At 36.7% G+C, this 27,640-nt stretch overlaps 1 protein-coding gene across 1 annotated transcript in view; it reads left to right on the top strand.

Moving 5' to 3' along the window:
* The window catches only part of IntS8 (integrator complex subunit 8), a 232,475-nt gene that overhangs the window by 16,618 nt on the left and 188,217 nt on the right, over positions 1-27,640 (top strand). Inside the window, exons 4-6 of the mRNA XM_090368890.1 lie at positions 7,389-7,532; positions 9,941-10,006; positions 21,167-21,227. Coding sequence (XP_090225016.1) covers positions 7,389-7,532; positions 9,941-10,006; positions 21,167-21,227 — 271 coding nt within the window. The remainder of the gene's footprint in view (positions 1-7,388; positions 7,533-9,940; positions 10,007-21,166; positions 21,228-27,640) is intronic.

The raw sequence follows: 27,640 nt of genomic DNA on the forward strand, positions 1-27,640 counted from the left end.
TTATAAAGCATCAGCCAAAAAAAAAAAAAAACCTCTTCCCATTTCACCCATCCAGACACTCCAAATGTTTGTCTAGTTCAGCCTTAAATTTATTTAAGCTATCAACTTCCACAACAACAGATGGAAGTCTGTTCCAGCAATCATATAAATGGATAAAAAAACAGTACATACAAGATTAAAGACACAATTAGGCAGGTACAAAAAGAATCAACTACTAATACCCAACAAGGATTAAATATTTTTCTACTGGCCTCAGGTTACAGGATGCCACTGTTGAGTTAAAATTATGAAAATTAAATAAATCATTCTCAACAAGTTGAGGGAAAAAGGTCTTATGTTACTGGAGCTGTAAAACATTACAGGTATAGGGTATAACTTAATTTTGTGTGTTAATAGCATTGATTTAATTTGGTCCTTGAGACTTGTCACAGACATTCTCTTAGGTATAACAAGAGGGCTTGCAACCTGGGAGTCTAAAATGCAGATGCAACTGTTATTCAATGGAACCTTGAGTCAAGTGGACCAAATTTCAGCAAAGTCTGGTTGTTCTGCAATAACCAGATCCTTTGCTTGCACCTTCATAATGGTGGGACTGTTAGTAACCTTGAGTATAACCTCCATCTAAAGGTACTGAAATGCACCTAGTATACTGGTGGTAACTACCCAGGTATGAAACAACCCAAGCAGGGGTTGAGAAGAATGAAGAATACACCATACAGAAGAATGGTGCCCCTCTGTGTTACCAAGCAATACTAGCTGGTAGGTGACTCTTCAAATGGTGAAGAATATAATCCCATTATATAAGGCAAGTGTATACTGCATTCAGGTGTGGAGACTGCACCTAAAGAAAGACGTGCTTCTTGAAAGGGTCCAAACATCGGTAACTTGCCTTGTGAGATTGGCAAAAGGGCACCCATATGAGGGATATGTGAGTTGTAGAGCTTAGAAACTAGGCGCCACAGAGGGGACTTGATTGAGGTGTTTAAGGCTCTTAGAGGCATAAGTAAAATGAATTAGGATGAAATTTTCATGGTTATAAATTATTCTAGAATGAGGGGCCATAATTTCAAATTACAGGGGAGGTGTTTAGACTGGATTTGCAGGAAGTTTTATTTTAGCCAGCAAATTATAAATGACTGGAATATGTTATCTAACTGTCAGCCTCTGGCTACATGGGTGGCAGAGGCTGACAGTTTGGGGAAATTCAAAGGTCAGCTGGATAATTACCCAAGGGAAGAGGGAAATGCATAGGTTATCTATTTCCTTTTCTCTTATTATTTATTTATTTTTTAAAAATTTTCTTCTTATTATTATTATTGTTTGGCTGGTGCAGCATGGCTTCCTTGCACCATGTGGTCATTGTTAATACTAATACCGCTTTGCTTATTGGAGGTTTGAAGTGGTTAAACCTGTGTTTATTCTCCAGAGCAAAACTCTGGCAGTCCCCATCTCCCATCATGGAGTATGATTAATGTCTTTTATGGTTATAGTGGGCATCATGGCAAGATCTAATCTTCCTGACATTTTGAGGATAGCTCTAAAATGGTGTTCACTGGCTGGCTGCTAAATGGTCCACTGGACTGAACCTGTTGGTAACTCTCTAGAAGGCATCCAGATCAACTGCTATATAATCTCACTACTGCAACTTTGCCAGATAGTGACTGGAGGGAGCCCAAGGCCATGTTATGTCAAGGATATGCATATATTCGTGTGTTGTTTATGCCACAAAAATTTCGTGTCACACAACATTTCACCAAAAATTTCATTATTTTATACATCACGCCCCCCCCCCACTTTATCTTTACTATTATTGAATACCTAATGAATAGTCAAACTAATAGAACAAACTTATCTGTGAAAAGATCTAAACCACCCAAACACTTCCTAATTCATTTCACAAATATACATGGTCTCAGTTCTGATCTCAGTGATGTCCATTTCCACTTACGGTCTTCCAAACCCCATGTACCTTTTCTGACAGAATCCCAGTTATCGGTTGATTCAAACACTGCTCATCTCAGTTGTCTGAATTATTCACTGTATGATTCCTTTCGCTTCAAAGGTGATACCTGTGTATATGTCTGCTCTGATATTCCCTGTTACTTGGTAATTTTTATCTCCTCTTTTAGATCTTCTCTGGCTTAAAATATCTCTACTCCATTCTTTCAAATTCATCTGTTGCCTCTATCGATCTCCCAATTCTACAAATCATTTGAAACTCTTTGGTGTCCTTTCTTTGAAACTCGAATTTCTCCATTCCAACGTTGAGGTAATTTTCCTTGATGATTTTAAGGTTCTCCAGCTGGCTTTAGTTTTCTACTCTCATGGATCCAACTGAGAATTTTGAAATTACTAATGACCTCGTGCAGATTGTTCATTTACCAACCATAATACCAGTCAATTCTAATCACACAGTCAACACTCTTGATATTTTTTTCCCACGACAAACCCTTCCACTTACACAGATGTCAAGGTGAGTAGTCCTCTAGGCATCTCCAATCACGACTTGATAGTATCTTCTCCAATAGAGCCTTTCCCTTGTAGCCATTCTCAGCTACATGTTGTTTAGCATTACAAGGATGCAAAATGGGATGACTTGGAAAGATTCCTATTTTTCTTTTCCTTGGTTTCATTCCTACAAGAAATTATTCTTGTAGGAATGAAATCCTTTATTTAACACTCCACCTTAAAATCTCCTCCTTTATCTAAACCTTGGTTTTTCAATAAATGTGCTATGGCTGTTCCAGATAAAAATATTGCATCCAAATCTGCAGGTTTATTTTCTGCCTACACCAATGCTTGTAACTGTTGTTACGAGCATAAATCAGTCCAAACTAGATTTTGAACAAGCTAAACATAGAATACTTGCCTCTTGTCAAAATGGTAGTCAAGCTGTTGCCTACAACTTTTGTCCACCTGTACTCTTACCTCTATTAAAACATGATTTGTCCATTCCATTCCCACTTCAGCCAAAGAAAAGCCGATTGTTCAAGATAAGAACATTACATATCACAATTGGCTTGCATCCAAATCTCCGGGTTCATTTTCTGCCTACACCAAAGCTTGCAACAATTATAAAGCAATTATTAATCAGTCCCAACTAAATTTTGAAGGCACTACAAGTAAAAAACTTTCTTCTTGTCCAAATGGTAGTCGAGCATTTTGGTCCCTTGCCAAAGATATTGACTGCAACTTTTGCCCATGTCTATTCCCACCTCTGTCAAAACTGAATGGTTCTATTGCTATCTCAGCTAAAGATAAAGGTGACCTGCTAGAATTCTACTTTTCTTCTAACTCTTGTATTGATGATTTTGATAAACCACTTCCTACCATTCCCTGTACATATTATTCAATGCCTCCTGTGGTCTATCATCAAAAAGATGTCAGAAGAATTTTGAACAATTTTGATGCCAAGAAAGCTCAAGATCCTGACGGCATTTCTCCACTTGTTTTCAAACCTTGTGCCTCTGAGCTTGCTCCTCTTCTGTGTGGCCTTTTTACACTTCCTTATTTCACTGGTGTTTTTCCTTCTGCTTGGAAATTTACTCATATACAGCCGGTTCTTAAAAAGTGTGACAGATTCCTCTCGTCCATTTATCATCCCATTACACTTATCTCTAAACTTTCTAAAATAATGGAGAAATTCATTAACGACCAACTCCTAAACTGTCTTGAAACCTTCCATCTGATCAGTGATCGCTAGTATGGATTCCATCAGTGTTGATGCACTGGTGTTTATACTGGCTTATGTTACCCATGAATAAATTCATTGGAAAGGTTTTGTAAAACTCATGGTTTCTGTTGAAATTTCAAACCTTTTTGTTGTGTTTGGCATAAAGGTCTTCTAAATAAGCTTCCACCTTATGGATTGTTGACTGTTTTTTGTAATATCCAGTTATCTGTCTGATCACTCACTGTAGGTGATGTTAGATCTCTCTTTTTTTTCTCTCTCTCCTTCGAACTTTCCACTAATGCTGGTGTTCTCCAATGTTCAGTTCTTTCTCTCACTCTTTTCCTCTTGTATATTATTCCATTGTCTGGAAATGTTATCCACAGTTTTTCTGATAATAGCACATAGCATTCTGCCATCCACCATGAGAAACCTTGCCCTACACAAAAAGCTTCAACTTCTCAAATATACCAATTCCAATTCCCTAAATGCTGGGCTCCAGGTAATTCTCCAGCTGGGCCAAGTTAACTTAATTAATTTCAATCCTTCTAAAACTGAGTCCGATCTTATATCTTGCAAAAAGGATTCTTCTGCTCCTATGCTTATTTTTGATGACACTCAGATTTCTAGACGAGATCAAATATCTTGATTTGGGATTACCTTGACTTCTAATCTCTCCTGGCATAAGCACATCACAAATACTGCTTCCTCTGCATCTTAAAAACTGGGTTTTCCATTTTTATAATTATTAATTTTTTTCTAAACAGCTGCTCACTTTGTACAAATTTTAAATCTGCCATATCGTGGAATATTATTCTCACATCTAGGCAGTAGTAGTAGTAGTAGTAGTGGCATGTGATGCAAGAAAGCAAGTGCTTTCTTGCATCACATGCAAGGAGCTTATGCAGCATCAGCCAAAAAAAAAAATTACACCATTCCTTCCAAATGCCTGTCCAGTTCCTCCTTAAATTTATTTAACCTATCAACTTCCACAACGACAGATGGAAGTTTGTTCTAGCAATTAACCACCTGCTGGCTAAAGGCAAATTACCACACATCTATTCTACAACTATATTTTCTTAATTTGAATTTATGCCCCCTTAGGTTCGTAATCTGAACAAGTGGAAGGATCCCATCAGAATTCAGCGTGCGCAACCCATTCAAGGCCTTATACACCTCAATCAGATCACCGTGCAGGTGCCTAGTCTCCAGCCACTGCAATTTGCAGAACTTTAGCCTCTCTTGGTAAGAGGATCCCTTCATTCCCTTCACTAATCTTTTTGCCCTTCTCTGTACACGCTCAAGCAAATCTACATCCTTCCTAAAATGAGGCCTCCAGACCTGTACGCAGTACTCAAGGCGCAGCCTGACCATTGCCTTATACAGAGGGACAATCACCTCCTTCTCCCTGCTAGCAAAATTCCTATATATCATTGACAAAACCCCATGACCTGCCCTGGCAGCCTGTCTGCGTTTCTCGGAAAACTTCATATCTGACTGCACAATTATTCCCAGGTCTTTTTCATTTTCTACCACCTTAAGTGTAGTACCACACAGTTGGTACGTTTCTCTGGGGTTACTTCTACCCATATGCAGTACTTTGCATTTGTCAAGATTAAACTTCAGTTGCCACTTTTTAGCCCATCTGCTCAAATTTTCTAGATCCTGTTGCAGTAGCACACTGCCATTACTGTCATTAACAACCCTGCCAACCTTTGTATCATCTGCAAACTTCGACACTAAGCCTGATATACCTTCATCAATATCATTGATAAATATACAAAACAACAGAGGACCCAACACCGAACCCTGTGGGACTCCACTAATAACATTAGTCCACGAAGAGCAGCACCCATTAATTACCACCCTCTGTCTTCTCCCACTCAACCATCCCTTTATCCATTGTAGCAACTTACCCTTAATACCATTCTGCTCCAATTTGTACAATAGTCTTCCATGCGCAACAGTGTCAAAAGCTTTCCTGAAATCCAAATATATGATATCGAAATTATTTTTTGCATCCAGTTCCTTTGTAACCACATCATAATATCCTATCAAATTTGTCAGACAAGACTTTCCCTTAACAAACCCATGCTGTGTCTGAATTATTGCTGCAGTCTTGTCTAGATGATCCTGCAATGCATCTTTAACCATTGACTCCATTATTTTTACCTTGAACAGAAGTTAAACTAACGGTCTGTAATTACTCATGTCACCCTTTGATCCCCCTTTGTGAATTGGAGATACATTTGCACATCTCCAGTCCGTGGGGACCTCCCCTGAGTCCAAGGATGCTCTCATAATTATGGCTAAGGGTTTGCTTAATTGCTTTGCCGCCTCCTTTAATATAACTGGATAGATCCCATCCACCCCAGGTGCCTTTCTTATGTGTAACTTCAACAATTTCTCCCACACTTTGCTCTCAGTTATTGCAAAATCGTTAAGCACCTTGCTTCAATTTGATAACCTTCTGGCATTTTCAAACCTTAATATAACTCCTCATGTGTGAATGTAGATGCAAAATATTCATTCTGTTTGTTTGCTATCTGAGCAGGATCATAAACAGTCGAACCATCGATATCAAGTGGACCAATCAGATTCATCCCCTTCCTTTTAGAGTTTATATAAGTAAAGAAATCAGTACCCTATAACTTCTCTCAGACTTCTAAACTCCATTCAAAAGAGGCTATTTTGGTTAATTAATGACCCATTTCTTACAAAGTCTCCTCACTTCCTGTTTATAGACCTGTTTCTACTGCATGTCTTTTCTATAGATACTGCCATGGGCACTGTTCTTCTGAATTGGGTTCTATAATTTCCCCTCTCTTCTCCAAACCAGTCCAAACACATGCTGCAACCAGTCAACACGCCTTTACTGCCCAACTTCAAAGTCACATCTTCAACTTTTCTTCCTCCTCATTTATCTCTTCACCTTCTGTTTTATGTAAAAACCTCCCTTCATGCATATTTCCTACAAATTACAATCTGCCGAAAATCAAGTGTAATATCAACACGTATCTTCTTTTCTCTTCTCGATCTTCCACCTGTGCATGGTACTAAGTGCTGTAGGTTCTAATACCTTTCATGTTTAGGATTTTCATAAAAAAAACATTATGGAAGTGTTTTTTTCCATAATGTTTTTTTTTATGATTTTTTTCACAATTCCATAATGTTTTGGAAAAACATTATGGAATTGTGAAAAGCAATACCAAAGTGGGAGAACTTCATGGTGAAGTTCCCCCACAATATGAGATTGATGTCAATGCTGCATACCAACTGAAACTATGCCTATACAATAAATATCATTATTATAATTATAGAAATATTAGGCGTAAATATTGTATAATTAAGCTAGCTAATAGTGTGATACTTAAGTGTGTTCCACAATGGATTTTAGAAGGTTTTAGTCATCTCATTACTAATATTTATAAGTTTTAGCTGGCTTGTAATATGCAGGTTTCCAAGTCCTGTTTTATGAAAATAAAAGTGTATGATGATAATAATAATAGACCTCTTTATTTATAGATTTCATAACTTTTAAAATGTGTACATGCACACACCCACACATGTTTTATGCATATGTTTCTTAGATAATATAACCAGTAAGGAGCATTTTTTATATCATTATCATATCAGTGGCAACACAGAGACACATTGAAATCTGCAGAAGTTCATATGTTTAAGAAATTTTGTAATATATTTTCTTCACTTCTTTTAGGTTACCCTTACCAATGCAACATGCATTACTTACAGAGTTACAGGAAACTGTAAAAGGTAGTGAACAACGTACACCTGAAGTTCCTTCACAGTTAAGTGAAATGTCTTTTGATGAGCGTTTTGCTCATATTATTTACAATTGTTGGTAAGTAGATTTGATATTAACTGCTATTTCTTAAATAAATTTTTGTAACCTTAATCACTACTTATATTAAGGCAGTTTAAAATGAAATGTATAAAGGCTTCAGGCATAATAGAAGAATAAATAGGTAAAGTGGAATAAAAATCCAGGTTTGCTAGTTAATAGTAATAGCCATATGGTACATGGAAGCCTAGGGTTTAGGCTGCACCAGCCAAAAAAAATAAAATAATAATAAAATTTTGAGTTTACTTAAACTGTCAGCCTCTAATCACCCATGTAGGTAACTTATTCCAGTAATTTATGACTTGCTGGCTAAAATAAACCTTTCTGCACAGTCTAAACATCTCTCCCCATAACTTAAATTTATGGTTCCTAGTTCTAGAATAATTTATAACCTTGAAAATTTCATCTGCTATTACATCTGCCATTTTACTATTGCATCTCAGAACCTTAAACACCTCAATCAAGTCGTCTAGTTTCCAATCTGTGCAACCCACATATTTGAAGTCTTTCCTTGTAAGGACGTTCTTTTGCCAATCTCACCAGGTGAGTTACCCATCTCTGTACCCTTTCAAGAAGCTCAATGTTATTTTTTAGGTGCGGTCTCCATACTTGAACACAGTATTCCAAGTGTGGTCTAACAGTAGCCTTATATAATGGGATTATGACATCCTTATCTCTACTAGCAAATGTTCGATAAATAATTGATAGGACACCATAGAGCCTTCCTTGCAACCTGTCTACAGTGCTCGGAGAACTTCATGTCTGACCGATTTGTAATTCCCAAGTCCCTTTCTTCCACTACTGACTTTAGTTCAACTCCACCAGGCATATAAATTATTTTGCAGTTACTTCTCCCAAGGTGTAAGACATTGCACTTTGCTGGATTAAAGCATAGCTGCAACTTTTCTGACCATCCCTGAAGTTTATCTAGGTCACTCTGAAGAAGCTTTATGGTGGTGATCATTAACTACCCTACCAATCTTTACATTATCTGCAAATTTAGACATCGCACCCTCTATCCCTTCATCAATGTCATTTAAGAAAATCAAAAACTGTGGTCCTAATAAAAATAAAATTTTATTTTATTTTTATTGGGACTACTTAAATTACATTGGACTTAAAAATAAAATAAAAATAAAACTTGTACTTGCAAAACTTAAAAGATAATTTTTTGGCCAACTTTCTCAGTAGTACCCTAACTACATAATACCCATGCATTAGTGATGCTATAGCCAAACCAACTTAAAATCCAAGAGAAGATCTCATTCTGTGGATTTCTTTGGTGAATGATTCTGATATGGCTTTCTAATATTTGCAGGGAAATATAGTTTCTTTATGCAGCTGTAAGTTTGAAAGGTTCTGTTATGAAAGGGTGCAACAGAGCAGCTGGGAGCAACTTATTGAAGGCTATTGAAGTGTGTTCAGCTGTTTTATGATATCCAGAGTATGACCGAAAAGTTAAAAAAAAAAAAAAAAAAAAAAAAAGACCACCTGAAATAAACTCTCTGAATCTGCCAATGTTTGATATTCAAATTGCTACTTCACGATTCCCATCTATTTAATAATCAGTGGAATGGAAGAAATCCTTAAGCAACAGAATTTTTTTTTTATATATATAATTTCAGAAAAATTGACCAGTTCCTTGCTTCTTTCAGTTTTCAAACTGATTTCTATATTTGTACAGTTCATATAAACAGTGCATGTAGCTTTGACTGGATCAGCCTGTTTCCAAACTGTAATGCCTTCAATGCTAAATGTATAGTTTGCAAAATCTTGCACTGGAAAGCCAAACAATTTAAAATTTCAATCAGTTATTTAAGTGCGATTGCCTCATTTGTCTAACTTTAGCCAAGCAAATTTTTTGTCAGTGATTTTTGAATTAAGGAAACCTGTTCGAGTATACAAGTCTCCGAGAGAAGAAAGTAAAATGAATGGGGTGAAGTTTTCACTGTTGTAAATGATTCCAGAACTAGGGGGCATAAAAATTAAAAGGGAAGAGGTTTTGACTAGATTGCAGGAGTTTTCTTTTAGCCAGTGAGTTATCGATTGCTGGAATAAGTTGCCTTCATTGGTTGAGGCTGACAGCTTCAGGAGATTCAAAGGTCGATTCAGTAGGTACCCACATATGGAAGATGTTTAATAGATTGTTTTATTTTTATTTTTTTTTTATCATTTATTATTTTCTTTTAATATTAATTTTAATTTTTATATTTTTGTTGGTGCATCAGAAGTGAAGGCTTTTGCACCATTTGGTTAATACTAACACTTACACCATTTGGTTAATACTAACACTTACACCATTTGGTTAAGTTAATACTAACACTGTTCAAATAATTATCTGTTTATTGAATTGAAGGAGAATTTTTCCTTTTGTGTAAATTTCAGGCCCTTTTAAATTCTATTCACAGGAATCTTAGAGCTGTTGTTCTTAGTAGTTATCCACTTCGAGGACAAAAAGGATTAGCTGTGCAAATGTAAGTATGAATAACTGATGATTTTTAAAACTCATGTTAACCATTTAAATATGAATTTTTTTTTTTTTTTTTTTATTAAAGGCTATGTACTATTATCTGCTATCTGAATTCTATTAGAATAATTCATAAAGTAATAATTTTTATATACTATAGAAATAATAATTACAAAAAGTGATTCAAAAAATTAGCAGCACTTTATGGTAATTAAAAAGAATTTTTTTTATTTTCAGTAATTAAATGTGGTAACTGTAGTAATGATATTCTGTAGTCAGTTTTAAAATAATCCATGAGGCAAGAATAATATACTTACAAATGTGATTCCTGTCTTACAGGATTACACAAAAATTTGAGTAGGGTTCAATAGACTTCCATCACTTGTTGTTGAAGTTAATAGCCTAAACAAATTTAAGGCTCAGCTGGACAGGTATTTCGAATGAACGGAGGGGTGAAATGGGAGTAGTGGTTGTGCTTTTTTTTTTTTTTGGCTGATACTGAATAAGCTTGCTTTCTTGCATCATATGCCTCTACTAATGCTAATTATTATTATTATTTTTAATACAGAAGGTATAGTAAAACCTTCAGAAATATATGAAAGCATGTATTGCCAAAGAAATATTTACAAGTTTAGATTTGTAAATATTTTGTTTACTCAGTATACCATGACAAAATGGCATGGTATGTTGAGTAAAGGAATCTTATTGAAGCATAATGGTGTTAAGCCATATTGTGTCCTGTAAAAGTACTGACACTGTTGCAAAACTTGGGTTTGAAATCTTAGAATGTCTCTCTAGTCTTGATGTGACTTCTTTAGATTTTTTAGCATTTTTGAGTTGCTTAAAAAATATCTGAAAGGTCTTCAGTTTCTTGATGATAACTAAGTGATGGAAATTATGTAAACTTGGTTATCATGCAAAAAAGAGCTCCTTGCAGAGAATAAAAGTGTATGTAAAGTGTTTTGTTGTATTAAAAATAAGGATTGTGTTGAAAATTAATAAAAATAATTACTCTATGTAAAGTACTTTATATAATAAAATTGCCATTATTATTTTGAATTTTCTTTATGTTATTTCTACAGACATTTAAATATTTCAATATATAAGTGAAATTCTAGCTAAAAAGTAATTCAAATTGCCATAACTTAGTTATTTGGTTTTTAGGAGCATTAGCGACTAAGGCCATATTGCTCCGGGGATATGCGGTGGTCATTCCCTGACCTTTCCGCATCCTCCGTTTTTGGTGGTCACTGGCTCGAACCCCGTTCTAATCAAGAAGCATGTGCTACGCACTGCTGCTCCTGACTATGGAGGTGCCCATAACTTAAAATGTTGTGCTAGGGTGCCTGAGTCATTAGGGTGCCAGGCCCTGCCAAGATGGCCTTAGGTGGTTAAAAGTTGATATGATAAAATGTTATACGTAAATATAAATTTTAGTTTATTGATATTACACTTTAATTATACTTGATAGGAAACTACTTTAGCTTGATAGTGTCTGACAGATATTCTGTAATATGAATGTTGGTACTGGAGTATAAAAACAGACATCTTAAAATGTATTATTTAACAGACATTTTATTTTTGTCACTTTTCCTTGTATTCAGCTGGTTTACAGTTTGTGAGTGGTAGTAAGCCTTGAATATGGAAATGACTGTCTGGTCCATTGGCTGTAATGGGGAAGTTGTGCTTGGTTGCAGACACACATTCTGAACATCATCAGCTAGCTCCACTAATTTAACTCAATGTTCAGATACATTATCTAAGATGAGCACTCACTGATAGAGTACTACCTTCAGTGAGTGTAGATTCTCCCTGGCATTGGAACATAAAAGATAGTAGTTGGCACAGCTCCTCAAGCCAGAAATGAGCACTGGGTAGTAAATTTCCTGATGATCGCTGCAGCCATTGGTAAAGTGGCCAAACAACACAACACAGCACTAAACAGACAAATAACACATTAATCATAACTGGTCTATTGAGTTTTGTAACTTTACAGAATAAATACAGCGGAGTTGAACTGGCATCATTCAGGAACCACTTAACCACATACACATGCACATTATCTAAGATGAGCAAGGCTTGTCGTCCAAGTGCTTCATACAGTAATTTTTAACAAACATGGAGAGATGTGAAGTTATCTAATCCTAAATAAGATCATTATCACAGGATTTTATTTACAGTCCACATACCAAACTGTCTGCTCAGATTGTTCATAACTTGATCTCTTTCTTTCATAATGACTACAGCACTTGACAACAGAGATATGGTCAAAATGCCCTCTGAGTGGTTTAACAATAGGCTTGGCTATGTCTACAGTATGGTAGATTACAGTAGAATGCACACTACTTCCTGCATTGACAGGGACTGCTTGTGTGTGGTGGTGGAAGGGAGGTATACCAGTATTTTTCCAATTTATTGTGGCAATGAAACAACTTTTGTGTGTTTAGTGTTTGCCATGAGTTTTCTCTAGTAAAGTAAAGTTTACTTTTCCTTCTGATTTTTGTTAGAAAAGGTTGTTTGCTACTCATTTTATTTGAAAGTTATTATAAGAGTCGAAAAATTACGTGTATAGTTATCAAGAAAATGTTTTGTTTCAGTTTTTTCAAAAAAACTGCTATAAATATGACAGTTTATTTTTAATGTAGTCATGATATTACAAGGTAAAAAATAAGATACCATTGAGAAATGTTCAAATGCAGCAGCATTGTAAACTTCTGAAATGTGGTGTATAAAAATCAGCACTTAGGTTTTGAAATAAAAAAAAAAAAAAGTGTCAGATTAGCATTAGTAGAGGCATACGATGCAAGAAAGCAAGCTATCAGCCAAAAAAAACCTCCCATTTCACCCTCCATTCGTTCCAAATGCCTGTCCAGCTCAGCCTTAAATTTATTTAGGCTATTAACTTCCACAACAAAAGATGGAAGCCTGTTCCACCATTCAACTACCCGTTGGCTAAAGGCAAATTTCCGCACATCTATCCTACAACTGTCTTTCCTCAGTTTGAAACTGTGCCCCCTCAGATTCTTAGTCTGAGCAAGAGGAAGCTCAGACTAAGAATCTGAGGGGCCACATCCCATCAGCATTCAGCTTGCTCAACCCATTCAAGACCTTATACACCTCAATCAGATCACCTCACAGGTGCCTACTCTCCAGGCGCTGCAATTTGCAGAACTTAAGCCTTTCTTGGTAAAAGCACCCTTTGTTCACCAATCTTGTTGCCCCTTCTTTGTACTCGTTCTAGCAACTCTACATCCATCCTAAAATGAAGCCTCCAGACCTGTACACAGTACTCTATGTGTGACCTGACCATTGCCATGTATAACAGAATAATCACCTCCCTGTCCCTCTAGCAAAATCCCTTCCTATATATCATTGACAAGACTCCATTACCTGCCCTGGAAGCCAATTTGCACTGCTCTGCAAACTTCATATTTGACTGCACAATTACGCCCAGGTCTTTTTCACTTTCCCCTTCTTTGTGTGTAGTGCTACACAGTTGGTATGTTTCTCTTCGCTTAGTGCTACCCATAGGCAGTACTTTGCATTTGTCAATGTTAAACTATAGTTGCCACTTCTCAGCCTATTTTCCCAACTTATCTAGATCCAGCTGGAATAGCATACTGTCTTTACTGTTGTTAACAACCCTGCAAACTTAGACATTAAAAATGATATACCTTCATCAATATCATTGATAAATAAACAAAACAATAATGGGCCCAACATTGAACACTGGGGAACTCCACGAATAACATTTGTGCACTAAGTGCAGTGTCCATTGATTACTACTCTCTGTCGTCTGCCACTCAACCATCCCTTTATCCATTGTAGAAAGTTACCCTTAATGCCATACCTTTCCAATTTGTACAGTAGTCATCCATGTGCAACAGTATCAAAAGCTTTCCTGAAATCCAAGTACAGTCAGTCCTCGTATAGCACGATAGTTGTGTTCCTAGAAACCCTTGTGCAATATAAACAACAGGCCCTATGGGAAAAACAGGGTTAGGTGCCGACCACCCAAGATTGAACACACATTTGTAACCAAAACATTACCAAACACAAATTATCGTAATAAAATACGTATTTTGTTACGACTATTACGTAATAAAATATTGCTAATGCTTTTGCTTCTATCATAAGCAAACTTGTTTTTTTTACTTGATTTTCTATCGAAACAGATGACAGCCATTCCATCTCTTCCAATTCTGTGTCTTAATCTAATGGATTTTAATTACACTTTGAGTTATTCCTGCTATGAAAGTTGTTTTTATTTTCTCTGCATTCTTTGTAATTCTCGGCATTGCCTCATTTAGGTCTGTAGTACGTGCAATATCACATGGTCTTTCATTTTGCTCAAAGCGGTTCACAATTTCATATTTTTTCTCTATCGACAGAAGCAGACTGGCCATAAGCCTTACCGGGGAAACCCCGGTGGGCCGGAGGCCGGTGTGATTTTGGCCATAAACCATAGTATGAGGCCACTATAAATTTTCCCGGGTAAGAAATTTTGACCCAGTCCGCCTCTGCTTATCGATATTGCTTTTCTTTTTCTCTCTGAATCTGCAGTGTCTTCACCAGGACGCTTCCTTTTCACACCTTTTAAGTATTTTACTCATTTTTAAGGAATAAAGCACAATTACAAAACGAGGAGGCACGCTTGATACACATAAACAAAGCTGCGCGCGTGTAGCAACTGAATAAACAACACCGTAAAGGCAGAGATACACTATTAACACTTCACATTTTACTAAAGCACATTTCTAGGGGTTACTACCACAAAACAATACAAACAATTTCCATTTGCGTATCTGCTAGTTGAATCTGTTATAAACTGGTAGTAAACTCGATCTAATTGCATTTGCGATTATACCGATTGCTGGAATTGTGTTGGTTTTTACGTTATTATGGTGAAATGTGTTTCCCCTTCACTGATATAAAAAACATAAATATATTTTCAGAATCTTCTCTTCATTCCTATTGTGTTGCGTTCGACTGTCATTTCTTGTAAACACAAAGGCGAATCGTGCATAACCGAATTCCGTTCATGTTATATGAGATATCGTTCCCCTATTTATAAATCGTGTATGATCGAATTCGTGTAGTGCAAACACGTGTTATACGAGGGCTGACTGTATATGATATCAAAATTATTTTTGGCATTCAGTTCCTTTGTGACCACATCATAGTATCCAATCAAATTGGTCAGACAAGACCTCCCTTTAACAAACCCATGCTGTGTCTTAACTATTACTGCAGTCTTGTCTAGATGATCTAGCAATGCTTTAACCAGTGATTCCATTATTTTCCATGGAACACAAGTTAAACTGTCAGATCTGTAGTTACTTGTGTCACCTTTTGGACCCCCTTTGTGAATTGGTGATACATTTGCACACCTGCAGTCCATGGGGACCTCCCCTGAGCCCAAGGAAGCTCTCATGGCTAAGGATTTGCTTACTTCCTTTGCTGCCTCCTTTAATATAACTGGATAGATACTGTCCACCCCAGGTGCCTTCCTTATGTTTAACTTCATAAATTTCTCCTCCACTTTGCTCTCAGTTATTACAAAATCACTTAGCTCCCTGTTAGCATTTGATAAACTTCTGGCACTTCCCTCATTGAATAACTTCTCATGTGTGAATGTAGATGCAGAATACTCATTTAGTTTATCAGCTACCTGAGCATGATCATCAATAGTCAACCATCTATGTTAAGTGGGCCAATCTGATTCATCCCTTTGCTTCTAGAGTTTACATAAGTAAAGAACTCTTTGCTGTTTTTCTTTGCATCCTTTGCCAAAGATTTCTCATAATCTGCCTTCGCCTGCCTAACCTCCTTTGTGACTTGATCACACACTAGTTTAACCTGCCATAGACTTCTGTCACCTGATACTTTATATGTATCCCATACATTTTGCTTCTCTGCCACGAGCCTCATTAATTCATCTGGCATCCATTTAGGCCTAAACCATGAACAGTATTTCTTAGTTGGAATTAAAAGCCTAGTAGCCTCCAATATTAAGTCCCTGAAAGCTTCCCATTTAGAATTCACTGTTGGTAACATCATCAGTTGATCCCACTGTACAGAATTTAAAAACTATCTGAGACCTCTGTAGTCATCTTTACAAAAGCAAAAGCCCTTCCCTTTAGTGTTGATGGTAGTTACATCTTTAAATAATTCCCACATCAATACATTGTGATCACTGTCACCCAGTGGTTCCTTTATCTGCAGATTCTTAATGTATGAAGAATCACTACTGATAATCAGATCAAGAGTATTATTCCCTCTGGTTGCCTCTCGAACATGTTGCTGTAGAAAACAGTCATCCAATAAATCCACAAAAGTCTTGCTAGTGTGCGAGTGACCAATCCACAAGTTCCAGTCAATATCTGGAAAGTTAAAATCCCCCACTATAAGACATTCTGATTTTCTGGCTCACTATTTCTCTGCACAATTGCTCATTATACTCGTCAGATTCATTAGGCCTATAACACACACCTGCTCTCATTTTTCCTTTCACAGTGCTTATTTCACACCAAACAGACTCAACACTGCATTGTCCACCAACATCAATTGGATGCACTTCCTTAGATTTTATGTTTCTTAACTATCAGCATAACCCCTCCTCCCTTACTATCCTGTCTATCCTTTCTGTACACATTTTACTCCCCAAATTTCAATTCTGCACTCCTTATTTCTATGTGACACCACGTCTCTGATATCCCAACGATATCTTGACTAGCATTTTAAGCTCATCAAATTTATTAACTATACTCCTAGCATTGCTGTACATGCAAGTATACATGGTTACCCTAACACAGCCCATGTATTTACTTGTTCCACTATGATGCCCAGCAGTCCTGGAAATCTCCATCACCTTGCTTTCCTGGCGGCTGCTCATTCTAATCGAAGCAGTGCAAGAATCACTTTTGCCTCTGCCTGCGGCCACTGTTAACCTTTTAGTCCATGTATCTCCACAAGCTAGCAGTTTTCCAATCCACCTAACACTGCCTCAATAGCATCAGCAAATATTCTTGCACCCTTTCTATTTAAGTGAACACCCCATCCCTGTAAAAGCAGTCTCTCCTGTTAACAAGCACAGACCAGGCTGAAAAAAATTCTACCCCTTGAGCCTTGCACAATCTTTCCAGGTCTGAATTGATCGACAAGGCTATCATCATATACTCCCTCCTATCGTGTGTGGGCAGAATTGCAGACACTTTCACATTCAACCCTAACTCGTGACTTCTTTTCAACTTTTTTTCAGATGTTTAAAACTGCCCGAACCAATAAACATTTTTAAAATGTTTGTTTTTTCCACTGTCAGTTTGAAATTTTGTAATGTCAATTTGTAATTGGCATTACAAAATTTCACACTGACAGATTAATAATTTATCTATCCCAACATCCTGATATTGTGTCTGTTCACCCATAATTTGTCACATTTCATTACGATTAGATCAAAATTATTTCAGCTGTCAGTAATTTCTTAATCTGTTGATGATTTATTATGTGGCTTTTTCAAAAGCTGCTGATTTTATTCCATACTAAAATGTGCTATACTTTTATAATACTAGATACTTTATGCTGCTTCATGGGAAAATTTTACAGTATTGATATTAACTGATTACGCATTTTAAAATCTTTAAAATGTACAGGCAAAACGTTTTTAAATTTTAATTCTGAATTTTTAAAAAAATACAAAACCAAAAATTTTGTACATTTGACCTTTTTTCAATGGAAAGGATTACATACTTTCCAGAATTTGATGTTAATGGTGCTGCAAATATAATGCGTTTAGGGCTAAAGCCTCAGGCTGCGAGAAAGTCTAGACTATGTATAAGTTAAGTGCAAATGCATCATTAATACACAGCCATGTATTAATGATGCATTTGCACTTAACTTATACATAGTCTGTGCTGGAAATTTAATTTCTTTCTTAATTTTCTTTATTTTTCCATAAAAGACATCCACTGCATGAAGGTTATCCCAAAAGACTCAAATAAATAAATTAATTAAAAAGAAACTGTACAGGGAAATAAAGCAGGCCAGTAAATGAGAGAGTCTTAAAATGGGGGATTTTAATTTCCCAGATATTGACTGGAATTTGTGGGTTGTTCACTCACACACTAACAAGGCTTTTGTGGATTTATTGGATGATGATTGTTTTCTACATCAGCATGTTCGGGAGGCAACTAGAGGTAGTAATACTCTTGATCTGATTATCAGTAGTGATTCTTCATGCATCAAGAATCTGCAGATAAAGGAACCACTAGATGGCAGTGATCACAGTGGCTTACGTGGGATTTACTCAAAGAGGTAACTACCATGAGGGATAAAGGGAAGGGTTTTTGCTTTCGTAAAGGCGACTATGGTGGTCTGGGACAGTATTTCAATTCTATACAGTGAGACCAACTGATGATGTTACCAACAGCAAATTCAAATTGGGAAGCATTCAAAGAATTTATCTTGGAAGCTACTAGGCTTTACTTACCAACTAAGAAATATTGTTCAAGGTTTAGGCCTAAATGGATGTCAGAGGAACTAATGAGACATATGGCAGAGAAGAAAAATGCATGGGATACATATAAATTAAGGGGTGACATGGAAGCCTATGATAGATATAAGCTGGTCTGTAACCAAGTTACAAAGAAGGTTAGGCAGGCTAAGTCAGATTATGAGAAATCTTTGGCAAAGGATGCAAAGGAAAACAGCAAAGAGTTCTTTCCCTATGTAAACTCTAGAAGGAAAGGGATGAATCAGATTGGTCCACTGGATATTGATGGTTCAACTGTTGATGATCCTGCTCAAGTGGCTAACAAACTAAATGAGTATTTTGCATCTACATTCACACATGAGGAGTTATTCAGGGAGGGGAATGCCAGAGGTGAATTAAACTCTGGCAGTGAGCTAGGTGATTTTGTAATAACTGAGAGGAAAGTGGAGGAGAAATTGTTGAAGATAAACATAAATAATGCACCCGGGGTGGATGGGATCTATCCAGTTTTATTAAAGGAGGCAACAAAGGAAGTAAGCATACCCTTAGCCATAATTATGAGATCTTCTTTGGACTCAGGGGAGGTACCCATGGACTGGAGATGTGCAAATGTGACCCCAATTCACAAAGGAGGATCAAAGGGCAACACAAGTAATTATAGACCTGTTAGTTTAACTTCTGTTCCAGGAAAATTAATGGAGGCACTGGCTAAAGAAGCACTGCTGGATCATCTAGACAAGACTTCAGTTATAGCTCGGACGCAGCATGGTTTTGTTAAGGGAAAGTCTTGCCTGACCAATTTGATTGTATACTGTGATGTGGTCACAAAGGAACTGGATGCAGGGAATAACTTTGATATCATATATTAGGATCTTAGAAAGGCTTTTGATACTGTTGCACATGGAAGACTGCTGAACAAATTGGAGCAATGTGGCATTGGAGGCAAATTGCTGCTATGGATAAAGGGATGGTTGAGTGGGAGAAGACAGAGAGTGGTAATCAATGAACACTGCTCATCGTGGACTAATGTTATTAGTGGAGTCCTTCACAGTGTTGGGTCCATTGTTGTTTTTCTGTATTTGTAAATGATATTGATGATGGTATATCAAGCTTAATGTCCAAGTTTGCAGACGATACAAAGGTTGGCAGGGTTGTTAAGGACACTAATGACAGTATGTTGCTGCAACAGGATCTAGAAAAGTTGAGCAGATGGGTTGAGAGGTGGCAAATGAAGTTTAACATTGACAAATGTAAAGTACTACATATTGGAAGCAGTAACCTCAGAGTAACGTATCAACTCTGTGGTACTACACTGACAGTGGTAGAGAACAAAAAGGACCTGAGGGTAATTGTGCAGGCAGATATGAATTTTTCTGAGCAGTGCAGACGATCTGCAAGAATAGCTCAAGGTGTCTTGTCAATGATATACAGGAATTTTTCTAGCAGGTATAAGGAGGTGATTATCCCCTTGTATAAGGCAATGGTCAGGCCACACCTTGAGTACTGTATAAAGATCTGGAAACCTTATTTTAAGAAGGATGTAGAGCTGTTGGAACGAGTACAGAGAAGGGCAACAAGATTAGGGAATGGAACAAAGGGGTGCTCTTACGGAGTAACGTTTAAGTTTTGTAAATTACAGTGTCTAGAGACTAAGCACCTGCGAGGTGATCTGATTCAGGTGTATAAAGTCTTGAATGGTTTGAGTATGCTCAATGTTGATGGGATTCTTCCTCTTGGCCAGAATAATCGGCCTTAGAGGCCATAAATTCATATTGAGGAAAGACAACTGTAGAAAGTTGTGCCAAATTTCTTCTGACAAATTTTGTAGCAATTGTTGTTAATTATACCTAAACATTACTGTTTATGGACTTGCCATTCATACTTCTGGTCATGCCAGAAAATTTGAGATCATCACCAATGTGAATCAGGTGCTAAATCATTAGTGTCAAACCTAATCCTGTCTTTCTCATAACTCTTAACCTTCCCAACTGTGCATAGAAATTGCATATATGCACACATTTACTGTACGGATCATTATTTTTTTTGTGTATTGTAAATTATATTAGTTTTATTTTGGACACTATATATAATTAATATATTATTTATATATTTGTTTGTTTATGAACTGAACATGTTAAAAAAATCTGTCTTCCTGTATTTTGATGTATATGCTTAGTAATAAGCAAAAACTTAAAAAATATTTATCAGTAGTAAGTTTAAGCATATTAAAGAATAATATAAAATAATAAATATAAGTAGTACTCACCATGTTGACACGGACTATATTAGATGTAATATCAATTAAAAAGAATTATTTAAAAGTTGGGAATTTCAGAAAATTCGAATTAATATACTCTTATGAGTATCCAAACAAAACCTACAGTTTGCAGTTTCTGCATTTCTGTTCATTGTGCCTCTGACAAAATTAATGGCCAGTCAATATATTATGTAATGCAAATTAAAACAGTACTGAAATATATCTTATATAAAAATATCTTGCAAGTTGGAAACTTTACCTTTCCTTTCCACATGCTCTTAACCTCACTATCTGTGAACAGCTTTAGAAACTTCATTGACATGAACAGCGATGTCCTGATGTAATTAATAACTTCAGTTTGTTATGTTACGTTTGCCTTGAATATTTGAGAAGTTATATATATTTTTCTTGTTTTAAAGACCTGGACAGAATGATCCAACAGCTGTTCCACCAGATGTAATGGAAAGCATCATAAGAAAGGTAATTTTTTCTCATTATTGTCAGAAACATCTAAGGGTGTATACAGGTAATTCTGAAAGGTCTGGCCAAAGATGAAGAGTAAGTTATACTCACGAAATTGATAAAAAAAAAAAAAAAAAAAAAAAAAAAAGCTCATGTGAACAAGAGCCAGAAATGCTTCCTTGCTCAGTTACAGCCATAGCCATGTTGTTATTCTTGGTGGTGATTCCAAAAAGTGATCTTGTAAAGGCATTTTGCAGCTTCCACATCACAGAAGGTATTCAAAATGTCCTCTCTTGAACAAGAAAAGCATCAACACATGTTTACACTGACTGTCAAAATCACTCAGAATTACCAGGAGAGTTCCAGTTTGAGTGACAGCCAGCCACAATGCACTCACAAAGCATTTCTTCTGCTAACCATGACTGAGTAGACTACAGCTTTTAGACATCACCACACATAAGTATCCATGAGATTCAAATCTGTTGTGTGTGGTAGCCTGCCTGCTTGCTTTAACCTATCCAACAGCCAGGATAACAGACATTGGATATCTCATGAGCTGTAATGCTGAAAGGTGGGGGAACCTCATCATGTATAAAACACGTGTGCTCTTGCTTGTAATAATACATCTTTTAGCAATGAAGGCAGATCATTTTCCAAAATATCTCTTTGTAAATGTTGTCAGTGAGTCTGTAGTAGTAGTAGTGGCATGTGATGCAAGAAAGCAAGTGTATGAGCTTATGCAGCATTAGCCAAAAAAAAAATTACAAAACAATCCCCTCTAAATGTTTGTCCAGTTCCTCCTTAAATTTATTTAACCTGTCAACTTCCACAATGCCAGATGGAAGTTTGTTCCAGCAATTAACCAGTTTTGTGTAGTTTTATTTGAGGTCCAATCAAATATTCACCAGTGATATTGGCTCAAATGTTGATGGTAAACTGTTGCTGAAACAAGATTGAACAATTTCATGAGGATTTTCCTCAGCCCACAGGTGTAGATTATGTAAATTGACAATGCTGTCTCTGGTAAACTGCACCTCATCTGTAAAGAGAACTAATAAAATGAAATGAGAGTTGTATAAATGATTGGAAGAACATACTTGCTGAAAATTCATTTTCTAGAGAGTGCCTGCTCTGGCACTAGATGATAAGGATGTAATAATAATGATATCACTTTATTCCAATAATGGAAATCCCAGCACAGCCAGCAGGCTTGAAGGCAAGTACTGTAGATCACTATTGTGAAGAATCCTCTCGACTGTTTCCTAAGAAACATTGACTCTGTTACTAATCACTCTCTCAGTCTGATTCAGGACCCATTCTTCTTCTTATTCAGGTACTTAGTGGTTCTCTCTATCCCCCTCAACCATTTGGCATTTGCAAACATGAATGAGCCATTTTGCTCTAAGATGCCAACAAGTGACTGCAGACATTTTCCTGTCAGAACACTTTGTTTTTGGAATGCATCTTGGTAGAGATGCCTGACTTTTCTGCCATTACCATTTGCATGACCATATGTTTTAGCATTTGAATGACAGTTATGTCTGAAAGAATCTATAACAAGATGAAGAAATGAATAGTTGCTGACAGTATTGCCACCAGGAATAGCAACATCGCTGTAATTCAGCAAAGAAGCATTTTCAGACTTATGTTTATATGAACTTTTTTCATCATTTTGGAAAGTAAAACTAAAATCCATAACTTTGGCTTGACCTTTTAGAATTACTCTGTATTATGTGTAATCAGACTTTGAATTTAACCTTAGGTTATTATAATGCTGTGCAGTCATGTTATTCCAGTAACAACATCCAGGTAGTTAGTCCTGCCTTCCTTATGAAACAGTTTATAATTTCAAAAAAAAAAAAAAAAAAAACCGGAAGGAAGGAATGAATGACTAAATTGCCCTATACAAAACCAATAGAAAATGGGTCATCATGATTGTGGCCTCCCCTTTCTTGGTGATATCATGTTACAAATAATTCAACATGATATCACTTAAGGAGGACATAAATTGTGAAATTTTATCATCCCATAAGCTTAATGATGGAAGTATGCTATGAAAGCCAAACTTAATTTTTTTATTATAAAACCTTAAAAAATTTAATACCTACATTTTTGTTTATAGTGGGTACAACTACCTCATCCAGGGAAGTTTACGACTTCATTGTAATTGTTTTTATTGCAGAAGCTATTCTAATGCAACAGAAAACAGTGGGTTGCACATTTTTTGCAGCACTGTGTGGGCTCAATCTCACTATGTGCATACCCATATCTTCATGCATTACGCCAACACCAAGGCCAGCTTACCAATAAATTTTAGTTTATACTCTCTATGACCGTAGCCTCCATAGCCGAGTGGGCAGGAGCGGGAGTGCAGTAGCACACGCTCTTTGAGTAGACCGGGGTTCAAGCCCCTGACTGCTGAATACGGTCGATCTGCCAACCCGCACTGGACCAGCGTGGCAGATTATGGTCCATTTCCCTCAGCATGAATTGTTGAGGAGGCTTCCACCCTGCAGTGGGTTGATAATGGCTGCACTTTACTTTTTTTTTTTTTTTTTTTTTTATGACCATAGCTAGAAGTGTTTACAACTTCATTATAACTGTTTCATAATTCTTATTTGTAGTTTGTTGTTTGTTATTTAGGAGCATTAGCAACTAAGGCCATATTGCTCCGGGATATGCGGTGGTCATTCCCTGACCTTTCCACATCCTCCGTATTTGGTGGTGACGGGCTCGAACCCCGGTCTAATCAAGAAGCGTGTGCTACGCACTGCTGCTCCTTCCCACCTGGCTACGGAGGCGCCCTTATTTGTAGTGACACATCCTAACCACACCTTGCAAGACCAAGACAAGTCCATGGTCTTGTGGCTAAGGTGCATGGCTGCATTAAGTTATAATTCATTTAATATCTTGTAAATTATCTTATTGTAAGTGTGTGGTCATATGTGAAATTACTCTTATTGTAAATGGGTGGTAATATGTGAAATTCCTCTGGTTTGTCCATTACAGAAATTGTGAATATAATTCAGTCCAATCATTTAATAGAGAAATGTTATTATTGTTGTTACTGTAGTGTATTACATTTTATTATTAATTTTTACTAATTATTATTGTATCATTTACCACTAAATATAAAGGAAAGCGTAGCATTGTCATAAAATCAGCTTAGATTTCCTCCAAGAAAATTGATGAAAATAATAATGGAACACAAGTTTAAAATTAAAAAGTATAAATATCAGCACATAAATGGTTACAACCTCTCTATGGATGAATACTTAATTAAAACTTTCCTATATATATGAATTTAAAGGTATGTAATCATTAATACCTAAAAAAACAACAAAAGAAACACTGAGTGGGCAGTTTATTAGATACACCCTCATTAACCATACTGATATGCATCACAGGCAGTGTTGCATATCAGTATGGTTATATAAAGCAACTAATCAGATACTGAAGGGATAGTATATGAAATTCAGTGAGAGAATGGGTGAGTGTGAGCATGGTATAGTTGGTGATAGATGTAATAGAGGCATGTGATGCAAGAAAGCAAGCGTATGAGCTTATGTAGCATCAGCCAAAAAAAAAAAAAAAAAAATTCACACAACCATTCCCTGTAAAAGTTTGTCCAGTTCCTCCTTCAATTTATTTAAGCTATCAACTTCCACAATGACAGATGGAAGTTTGTTGCAGAAATTAACCACCCACTGGCTAAAGGCAAATTTCCTCATCTATTCTACAACTGTCTTTCCTCAATTTGAATTTATGTCCTCTTAGATTCGTAATCTGAGCAAGTGGAAGAATCCCATCAGAATTCAGTGTGCTCAACCCATTCAAGGCCTTATTCCTCTCAATCAGATCACCTCACAAGTGTCTAGTCTCCAGCCTCTGCAATTTGCAGAACTTAAGCCTCTCTTGGTAAGAGGATCCCTTCATTCCCTTCACCAAACTTGTTGCCCTTCTCTGTACATGCTCAAGTGAATCTACATCCTTCTTAAAATGAGACCTGCAGATCTGTATGCAGTACTCAATTCGTGGCCAGACCATTGTCTTATACAAAGGGATAATCACCTCCTTTTCCCTGCTAGCAAAATTCCTGTATATCATTGACAAAACCCCATGATTTGCTCTTGCAGCCTGTCTGCATTGCCCAGAAAACTTCATATCTGACTGCACTATTATTCGCAGGTCTTTTTCATTTTCTACTACCCTAAGTGTAGTACCACACAATTGGTACATTCCTCTGGGGTTACTTCTACCCATATGCAGTACTTTTTTCATTTGTCAATGTTAAACTTGTTGCCACTTCTCAGCCCATCTGCCCAAATTTTGTAGATCCTGTTGCAGTAGCACACTGCCATTACTGTCATTAACAACGCTGGCAACCTTTGTATCATCTGCAAACTTTGACACTGATAAATATACAAAACAACAGTGGGCCCAACACCGAACCCTGTGGCACTCCACTAATAACATTAGTCCACAAAGAGCAGCATCCATGGATTACCACTCTCTGTCTTCTCCCGCTCAACCACCCTTTTATCCATTGTAGCAACTTGCCCTTAATACCATTCTGCTCCAATTTGTATAGTAGTCTTCCATGTGCAACAGTGTCAAAAGCTTTCCTGAAATCCAAGTATATGATATCAAAATTATTTTTTTTTAGAATGTAGCAACACATCAAAATCGTGTTGCTACATTCTTGATGTGTTCTGGTTGCCAGAAAACATCAAGGCTGCAGGATTCTTTTCATCTGTCAGCCTCTCACATCACTAAGCAGTCTCCAGCTAGGCTGGAGATGCCTTATTGATATGGGAGACTAACATATTAAAAGAATCTTCCAGTCTAACAGATGGATTAATCTGCCAAATGATAACACAGTGAAGTAGTGACTTGCAAAGGGGTACATCAGAACACTTTTCATCAGACTGGAATTGAGTAGGGTTAGTAGCAGGTAACCACAACACTGTGCTGACTTTGATTTTAGGGTTCTGCTATTGTCGACTGAAAACTGTAAGTTTAAAATGTAAAAACATGTTAGGACCACCTGAAAACTTCTCAAAGAGCAACTGTGGTGCGTGAACTGATGAGCTCTATGTACAGTGGGCACAGGAGCATTGACACTGGATATTTGAGGAACAGAAAAGGCTTGCTGGTTTGATGAATCCTGGTTATAGTTTTTCCATGCTGACAGCAGGACCAGGATAGGGTGACAGTAGCATGTATCTCTGGACTTGTGCCAAGTGTCAACATTGCAGGTGTGGGAAATATTTTATTTTTGTGCCATAAATTAGGAACCCTAAAAATTGGTGGATCAATATTTGAATGCCACAGTGGGGTTGGCAAAGGTGCAGAGCTTACTTAATACAATAAATAAAAAAAGCCTATTTAAACACTGCTTCTAACCAGTTGTATCCCTTCATTCTCTCAGTTTATCCACCTGGTTATGGTTACCTCTGCAGGTTAATGCACACTTTCACAAAGTACAGATCATTCAGGAATGGTTCCAAGAGGATGAGATAACTAATTATGGGGGGGGATTCATTGTATTTGTGGATTATTCCCTTGGATTAGAAAACTAACAGTTTATCACCAATCCATAAAATTAGTTCTAAGAAAAAGAGTGATTAATCCAACTTCAATGATAGAGAAAATCAAGGAGGGAAGCAATGATTAGGAATGTACTACAAAATTATCTAGATATAAATGATACTCCCATGGGAGCACAGCACAGGTTTTATAAAGGAAAAATCTTGTTTAACTAACCTGGAAAAATATTATGATAACGTCAGTCTTGAGTTGGATGCAGAAAATAACTGAAATTGTTTATTTAAACCTCAGCAAGACATTCAACTTGGGTTCCATACTAGAGATTGCTATATAAGCTGGAGTATATCAGGATCGTGGGTATGATTCTTAGATGGCGTATATGATGGCTACATATCAGGAGACATAGGGTTATGATTAATGGTTATTTTGTCAGAATGGGGTAGGGTTAAAAGCAATCATGGACTGCTCTTATTTCTAATATTCTTAAATGACATTGATAAATGGATACAAGAAGCAGAAATAAGAACAGTCCCAGATTATGCATTTGCAGTTAACAAATTGGTGAAAAAAAATAGAAATAGGAGTTTTTGCAGATAATATGAAGTTTGATGGGAGTAGTAATGAGCAGCACCAGATATAGTGTTTTCTTTTTTTTTACATATTGAATTGGATGGGTTTCAGGGATGGTTAGGTAAATGGCAGCTTTGTTTTAAAGCTGGAAAATGCATGGCTTTGCACTTGGAAAATAACAACCACAAAATAACTTTAAAAACATCAAAGGAAGAAAGGAATTTGGAGATTATAATCCAAGAAAAGATGAAATTCTCCTTGCAGTTCAGACAGATGGCAAGGAGAATCCATGGTATCCTGTCGGTTGTCTA

The sequence above is a fragment of the Mastigoproctus giganteus genome, chromosome 2 (genome assembly GCF_048544385.1).
Source record: "Mastigoproctus giganteus isolate SK-2022 chromosome 2, ASM4854438v1, whole genome shotgun sequence".
Classification (NCBI taxonomy): Eukaryota; Metazoa; Arthropoda; class Arachnida; order Uropygi; family Thelyphonidae; genus Mastigoproctus; species Mastigoproctus giganteus.